The 8,615-nt window shown below is 38.2% G+C and overlaps 2 protein-coding genes across 2 annotated transcripts; both read right to left on the bottom strand.

Moving 5' to 3' along the window:
- Positions 1-286: 286 nt before the first annotated feature.
- Positions 287-2,515, bottom strand: LOC104905411 (protein WHAT'S THIS FACTOR 1 homolog, chloroplastic). The gene has a single exon (XM_010693956.4). The coding sequence runs from the start codon at positions 2,289-2,291 to the stop codon at positions 702-704; it is 1,590 nt and encodes a 529-aa protein (XP_010692258.1). The 5' UTR covers positions 2,292-2,515; the 3' UTR covers positions 287-701.
- Positions 2,516-5,252: 2,737 nt separating this feature from the next.
- LOC130590285 (uncharacterized) lies at positions 5,253-8,362 on the bottom strand. Its single transcript, XM_057392355.1, has 2 exons — positions 8,215-8,362; positions 5,253-6,142 (listed from the first exon to the last, which is right to left on the bottom strand). The coding sequence occupies exons 1-2, from the start codon at positions 8,360-8,362 to the stop codon at positions 5,253-5,255; spliced, it is 1,038 nt and encodes a 345-aa protein (XP_057248338.1).
- Positions 8,363-8,615: the final 253 nt, after the last annotated feature.

The raw sequence follows: 8,615 nt of genomic DNA, 5'->3' as shown, positions 1-8,615 counted from the left end.
CATAAAACAAAGAAAAAATTCAAGGACGTAGTCTATTTCCGTATGACCATATCCGCTTTCAAAGGTACAAGAGCCTAACAATAGTGGAGCCATGCTACTCGCCTACACGGAGTATATGCCACAGCTAAACCTGTACATTGGTATGAAATAAACCCACTTCTGTAGTTCTGTACTATACTGCAAGGATATAGGAGTAACAAAGAATTGATAACGGAAGAAGGAAAAGGTACAACTAAAAATTTAAATCAAAAAAGAAAGAAAACAGAAATTTTATGAAGTACTAGTATATAAAACAAACTCATTCCGTATTCTTGCAACAATTATATTGTTTTCCATGAAAATCGGTTTACATTGAAAATATTTTACACTCAACCAAACGAAGCCTAAACAAGAAGCAACAAATCACATACTATAAACAATAGCTATAAACCAGAGTACATTAACAGACTCAAACTGTTATTTTACACCATCAAGAAGAACTATGTTTCTATAATTAACAAGAAATGATAGTTTTCTTTTCCACTTCACTTAACTAGTCTACTTCATAGAAAGAGGATCAAGCTCAAAAAGTAGTCTCACTTACATTCTTTAGTTCCACACAGGAAGGATTCTTTTAACTAGGCAGAAAACTGCTGAAGTTTCTTGCAGCAAGTGCTTGAAAGTTTTGCTATATCGCATAAAACATGGAAAAAATTTCTCCTTCACCATCGTTCCCTAGGTCGGCCATCAGGGAAAACAGGAATTCGTTGTTCATCATTTAGTGGCAAGGGATCCAACTGCTCTTCTGATTTGCTTGATTTAACCCTGACATTGATATTGACATTGTCATTTTCGTCATCAAAATCTGGGGGAGTCTCGTCTTCATCGGTCCAAATATCCTCGTAATCTTCATCATCGTCATCGTTATCATCTTCATCATCGTCAAAGTCCTCACTAGCAACATTATCAATATCAGACCACTCCCCTTCCTCTCCTTCACTGATATCATCTTGCTGCTCACTAGTTTCTTCTGCTTCATCGTCACTCTTTCGAGTACCCCCCTTTTTAAACCGAGGTACATTAACAAGGGCCCGCATCTTCTCTTTGACAAGTAACAACCTATCCTTATCAACCAAATTTGAGCCTCGATATGCTTCACGAAGGAAAATCGAGTCCCTATCCCCTTTAAGGGAAACATAAAACATATCAGGATGCCTAATCAGCATCCCCCTCACCTGTTGTGAGAACCGGAACTCCTCCCTGAAATGAGTCAAGTGATCAACAAGAGTCCTCTTCTCAATAGTTAGGCTCAAAATCTCATGAACAACTCCACAAGCATGCTTCTCTTTCTCTGGTGAACCTGGCTTCAAATGTGAAAAATCCGAATACGGGGATATATAAGGCATGTCTCTAAATTGACTAATCCTTCTCATCTCATTTTTGGACAGTTTCAAACCCTTAGGTAGCTGAACCCTGTTAAACTTCAAAGGCCTATCTATAATCAAATTCTTTGATTCCAACTCTCTAGCACGATTATCCTCTTCAGCCATCTCGGCAGCTGAGATCGCAAGCTCAGGGTCCCAATGAGTCAATTCCAAAGCCGGACCTCGATCAGTTGGGACAACCTTAAAGTATTGTGGATATCTGTGACAGATAGTGTCCCTAAATTCCAAAGGAAGCCCAAGATCAGTCCTTAAATGCCCAATCTTTTCCAACAAAATTCGCTTCTCCAACGACATCATCAACAACTTCCTCAACTTAACAACCAACAATGTCTCCATTTCATTCCTGAGTTTCAACTCCTCAAAATACAACCTCTCAGCCTCAGGTGTCAACTTAAACCTAAGCATGTATGCCCCTTCTTCCTCTATCTCAAATACACCAGGAAACTTCTTTAACAAGGCGATAAACCGCCGTCCCCTCTGCAAACCAAATAACCTCCTATACTTGCCCAACTCTCTAAGGGGCATCATTCTATCAGGGTAACTCACTAAAACCTTCCTAATTTTCAATAACAATTTTAGCTTTTTATCTCTTTGAACAACATTATCAAATGGGAGTTCTTTCCTTCTCTTAACAGCAGCTCTAATTGGCAAAATTGGGACATGGGTTTTCCTACTTTTGCAAAACCCAAATTCATCTTGCCCCAAAATCAATTTTTGCCCCAAAAAAGATGATTTTATAGAGAAACTATAATGGGGTTTCTGGGAAAAGATGGGATTTTCAGGAATTGAGGTTTTGCACGAAAGAAACAGTGGTGTATGAGTGAATTGGGTGGTTTTGGGTGAAGCGAAAAATAGTTTAGGATCCATCAAAAATGGCGGTTGAAAAAATTAACAGAAATATCAAAATATTTGAACAAATTGAACAAAAGAATAAGATAAGAAGCTGACCTGAAGATCTTTTTCCCTTAATTTGGGGGGTACTTCCCTTTAAAATAAAGGATATGGAGAAGGGGAATGAGGGTTTTGGAACTCTAAAACCTCTCGTTCTTCATATTGTACAGCCTGCAAACGAGTTATCTGAATCTGCACTTTCTATTTATATTTTATTTTTTGGTGAAATATATACTTCCTCCGTTTTTTTTAGATGTTACACTTTTCTAAAATTGCATGGTTTTAAATAGATGTTACACTTTTTAAAATTTCCTTATTTAGTAACTTTTGCCTTGTGAAATGTCCATATTACCCTTATTAACTACCCATTTAAAAATTAAAACACTCTTAATCTACCCTATTAAATCCCTACCTAATCTAATCAGATTTTAACCATTCCCACCAAAATTAAAACCCCCCAACTACCTTTTCATCTTCCCCATGATCATTTACTACATTCAATACCCCTTCCCCAACTGATTCATCCCCCCCACTAAAGTTCTTCCCCAGTTCCCCACCCCTCCTATTCCCTAACTAAAACTTCGACCTTCTCGCTCTCCCTCAAAACTTCATCTTCTCTCTCTCCACTTCCATTTCTCCTCTTCTGATCTTCTCTTCCTCTCTCTACTGTACTTCATTTTCTCTCTCTAGATTTCTTCACTCCCTCTTCAAATCTCCCCTTAAAACTTTCGATTTCTCCATTCTTCTCTTAAAACTTTCGATTTCTCTTCAAATCTCCCCTCAAAAGTTCTTGAAAAAAATCCTACAAAAATGCCGAAAAATTCTGTGCCTGATCTCCAACCCCTTGTTGACGCCTTGTTCCAAACTGACGATGCTGATGAGTCTGACTCCATTCGCGAGTTGATGCTTGCATTGCAGACTGGGTCTCCTTGGCCAAGGAGGCTCTATGACAGTGGAGATGCAAAGCACTTGCTTCGCCCTTATGCCTTCAAGGCTTTGGGTGTGGTGGTTGATGAGTTTTATCAGGTTACGAGGTTACCAAGGGAATTTCGTCCCTCTTCTTCTTCCAACCCTAAAAAAATGAGTCCCCAAGTTAAACAGATCTTTGACCCCAGACCTATTTCACAGAGGTTGAGGCCTAGATCTAGGGTTGAGGAAGAAGGGGATGGGGGAAAAGGTAAGGAAATTCTCCGTTCTACCCATGAGATTGTTTGTGCTTTAAAGGCTCCGTGTTTTTACACTGTTGGGAAAAATGGTAAAGTTCAAGAGGTGAAGGAGAATGAGAAGGATAAGGGGAAGGAGAAGGAGAAGGAAATTGTGGGGTGTAAGAGGAAGGAGAGATGTCAGTGTTTGGGTTGTGCTTCTAAGTCCTTCAACGTCTACGACGATGAAGGCACTGTTTATGCTATGTATGTTGAGTCTGATGGGGGGTTTAAGGTGTTCGACGTGGTTGAAGAACTGCTGGATGATGAGGAGGTTGAGGATGGTGGGGGTGAGCTTGAAATTCCAATGAGTCCCTGCACTTCATCAGAACTTGATCCTGATACTCATTGCTTCCTTATCAGGAGAAAGGAGAGTACTTTGACTCCCTGAGGTTCTATCATCCTAACTCTTTTAATTGCCTTATGTTTTTCGCTGCCTTTTAATTAATTTGAGTCCCTGAAATTCCTATTAGTTTGCTGTTGGCTATTATTGGTTGCCTATGAAATTATTTTGGTTGGATTGTGTTTTTGGATGCCTATAAATATGTTGGTTGGGGTCTGATTTTTGGTTGGCTATAAATCTGTTGGTTGGGTTCCGTTTTTGGTTGCCTATGAATATGTTGGTTGGGTTGTGTTTTTTGATTGCCTTTAAAGATGTTGGTTGGGTTATGTTTTTGGTTGCCTATGAATATTTTGGTTGCCTTTGAATATGGTTGTATATGGGTTATTTGGTGACTATTATTTTTTGACTATGAATATATTTTGGTTGCCTATGAATATATTTTGTTGCCTATAAATCTGTTGGTTGGCTTCTGTTTTTGGTTGGCTTCTATTTTTGGTTGGATTGTGTATTTGGATGTGTATGAATATTTTTTGGTTGGATTGTGTATTTGGTTGCCTATGAATATTTTGGTTGGCTGTTTTTGGTTGCCTATGAATCTGTTGGTTGGGTTCTGATTTTGGTAGGCTTCTGTTTTTGGTTGGATTGTGTATTTTGGTTGGCTGTTTTTGGTTGCCTTGTGTATGTGGTTGGCATGTATTTTTGGGAAGCCTATGGGTGTTGGTTTGGATAGGAGGTTTGAGGATGAACAAATGGCTAATGATGTACTTCTGTTTTTGGTTGGCTTGTGTTTTTTGGTTGCCTTCTGTTTTTGGGTGCTGAGTTAAGTTAAGTCCCCCACTGTTTACACAATGAGTCCCTCTTGCTTCCCCCCTTGAGTCCCAAATGTATTTTAAAAAGTAAAATCCAAATGATGAAGGGACTCATACATTGGGCTTGAAGAGCAATAGATGATTTGCTCCTTATTGGTGTTAAACCAATAAGTTGAGGTTTTAAATCATCCATTGCTTCCTCAATGAGCCATTGAATTAACTCTGATGGATTTTAAAAACACACACCTTATTTTAAACTTGTTGACATGCAAAAGAATAAAAACAACCATAATTGCTTGACTTCATTAAATGCTTGCATCACTGCTTATACAAACCAGTCCTTCAACATGTACAAAATAGTCTAATAACTAAACAAGAACCCCCCAAAAACTTTCTGGTTTGCTTAGAAGTGTTGCTTCATGTTGTCCATAATCTTTAACAAAAAGTAGATCCTGTGTATTTGTGCAAGTAGATCCTTCATCTTCTTCTATACTAGATATATACCAAAAAGTTGCTCCCCATTCTTTTCCTTCATACACAGTGTAGTTATGTTCAAAAAAACTTGCCACATCTTCTGCCCATTCTACTCTTGATGTGCATCTAAGTAGTCAAATGCTTCTCCTACATTCACAAACCTCTCATTCAAGTATGTAACTGCCTCATCTATCACAACTTGGTCCACTGTTACATTTTCTGGAAGTAATCCCAGTCTCTCTAACTTTCTCTTTGCATGGTGTGGATTCTTGAAATTGTTCCCCCCTTTGCACTTTAGTATTTCTACCATAACATATTGTAATTGCAACCAAATGTACTTCAAAACTTCTGGGTCAAAGAAATCATAACAGTCCTGCACTCTTAAAATCAGTTCATCTAGGTTCTTAGGAAATGATTGATATTGTAGTGCCTGAATTGCTCTAAAAAACCCCAAGTCTAGCACATTTAAGTCAGGGGACTGAGCTGGCTGATTGATGAGTTGGATATTGAATCCATTCTGAGTTGCTGCTGCAATAAATTGTGGGTCTGATGCATGAATGTGAGGTCTAGCATTGTCTTGTTGTATGTAGATTTCTTTGGACACACCTTCTGGCCAATTCCTCATTATGGCAGGTATGATAGTGTTAACTATCATATCCCTCATAACTGGTAGTGTAACACTTTCAATTGCCTTTGTCAACATAGTACCTGCCCTTCTGTTTTTTGTTGAATACTTAGTTGTTGCATACTCAACAAAAGGGTAGATACCAAATTTCCCATCATGTATCATCCTTCCCTCACTGTCCTTAATAGGTCTAGATGTGGCACATATGAACATGGCTTTTATCTTAAACCTATTGGACTGACAGCAACTATAAGGGTCATCTTCAGCAAGAAGCAAATAAAACCTTCTCATATCTGGACTTAAATAAAACCACTTCTCATCTATGTGAACAACATTTTGCATGTCAACAAATTTAGGTGGTTGTGTCCTTGTTGCTGATAATATGTGTTGTAACACCCACTTCATTCTTTGAATCTTATGATCTTCAGTCAGTTTTGGGTGGGTGCTGCTAGTGTGACTTCTCAGCTTGCCCCATTTCAATAGACTGTAAACAGTGGAGGGGGGAATTTTAAGATATCCAGCAAATGCCCTTATATTTGTCCTCAGATTAAGTGGGATTGACTGAAGCTATTTGTCATCATATACTTTAAGCTTCCTACCACATCTTCCTGCTTTTTTGTTTCTCACATCTATGGCATGCCCAACTTCTCTCTGTTTTTTGGCATCTTTCCATATCCTATCTAATGTCATCCTACTTATGCCATGTTTTTTTTGCTATTTCTGTTTTTAAACCCCATGTAAATTTACCATTTATTTCAGAGGTAAGTAGGTCATCAACCAACATTCTTCTTTTTGTTAAAGTTAAATGTGGTTTTTGGCTTGATGAACTTACATTGTTTTCTATTTCTGTGTTTTGTTGTTGTGGGTTACCCTGCTAATTTGGTTGGTCTGCTTGAATGCCATCTGCCACTAGTAGAATAAATGCTATTTGCTGCGGTTAAAAAGTGGCATATTGCTGCGGATTTGGGCGCGCAGCAATTAAGGGCGCAGCAATAGGTAATAATTATATTGCTGCGGTTTTTAAACCGCAGCAATATTTACAAATATTGCTGCGGTTTTTAGTCCAAACCGCAGCAATATTATTATGTATTATCGATTTAACAGAGAGTATTGCTGCGGTTTTGGGCCAAAACTGCAGCAATATGTCCAACTATTGCTGCGGTTTTGGGCCAAAACCGCAGCAATAGGTCCTGGTAACCAAAAAAAAAAATTTTTTTTTTTTTTGCATTTTGCAATCACCTTTGGAAGATTAAAATCAGGCAACAGATCCATCCACTATCCACCAAATTCATAAATGAACTGAAGATAAAATGACATAAATAACTAATAAAGTAATTACATAAATAATACAAAAAATAAAATGAAAAAGCAAAAATAAAAAAACAGATACAACTAAATAACTAATAAAAATATGATAAGAACAATATTAAAAAAATAAAAAACTGAAAACAAAAAACCCTAAAACAAAAAAAATAAACTGAAAAATGAAAATGAAATATAGCCAAGAACGTAAGTTCTTCAACCCGGCGAGCAGCGATTCAACCCGGCGAGCAGTGAGGAGGACGAACAGCGACAAAGAGGACGAACAAAATCTTGCAAAAATAAATGTAAACAACTTAAAAAATTAAAATCGCAAAACTTAAAGCAGAAAGGAGAAAATATCGAAAAAAAAAAACAAGAAATTGAATGTCAAAATCAGAGAAATACCTGACGAAAATAAGATCTGAACAACGACGGCTTCGAGAGGAAAGACGAAGGTTCGCCAGGAACGACCATCGCGGGCTTCGAAGGGTCGATCTGAAATACGACCGAAACGCAAGTTCTTCGACCAACGAGAAGAAATCTCGAGACGACGAGACGTTGCGATGCTTTGTTGTTCGGTGGTGGAATCTCGAGATGGGCCACCGAGACGCGATGCCGACGACGTGAGAGGTGAGAGTAGAGGGTGAGAGGAGAGAGAAAACGGTTGAAAGATTTGAGAGAGCATTTGAGGAGAGAGAGGATGAGAGGATGAGGGGAAACGACTGAGAGAGCATTTGAGGAGAGAGAGGCGCGGATGAGAGTGAAAATAAAACCCTACTTAGCATACACACGTAACACGCTGGCCATGCCTTATTTTATTTTTTTAATAATTTTTAAAGATATTGCTGCGATTTTTATAAAGAACCGCAGCAATATATTAAAATATTATCTTTTGACATCATTTATAATATTGCTGCGGTTTCCCGCCCAAAACCGCAGCAATATTAGTCTCTCCAGGCCCCATATTTTTTTTAAAATGTATCCGTTGAACAATATTGCTGCGGTTTTGGGCGGGAACCGCAGCAATATTGTTATTTTCTATTTTTTCTTTTTTTTTGCGTGTAATATTGCTGCGTATAGGTAAAACCGCAGCAATATCACCGCAGCAAATAGCATTTATTCTACTAGTGTGCTGCTGCTGTACCTCCATCATTATCCTCTGTGTCATCATCATCATCACTGTTGTAATGTGTCCAGATCTCATGCATCACCAACTCATCCTCCATGCCTTCTATTTCCAGCAGCTCTTGAAGGCAAAACTCCCCTGCCCCTCCATCATCTGCTGAACCCATCTGTTTATAAGCTGGAGAAGATTTTTTGAAGACTGAAGTTTGAAGTTTTTTGTGGAAACTTCAGTTCTTAATTAAGTAGGAATTTTTTGTAATTGTTCCTGTGCAATGTGTGTGCAGTGATTTGTGAAAACAATCTGATTTTTGTAAAGAAACTAAACCATGGTGCTAAACAATATTTTCTCTCTCCTCATTTTGGAAAATAAGCCCTCATTTAATTTTTGGGGGTTTATATAGAGGATAGAGTTTGGAAAAT

Source organism: Beta vulgaris, chromosome 1, assembly GCF_026745355.1.
Source record: "Beta vulgaris subsp. vulgaris cultivar EL10 chromosome 1, EL10.2, whole genome shotgun sequence".
Lineage (NCBI taxonomy): Eukaryota > Viridiplantae > Streptophyta > Magnoliopsida > Caryophyllales > Amaranthaceae > Beta > Beta vulgaris.
The sequence above is the reverse complement of the archived record's forward strand: the minus strand, read 5'-3'. Positions and strand labels throughout refer to the sequence as shown.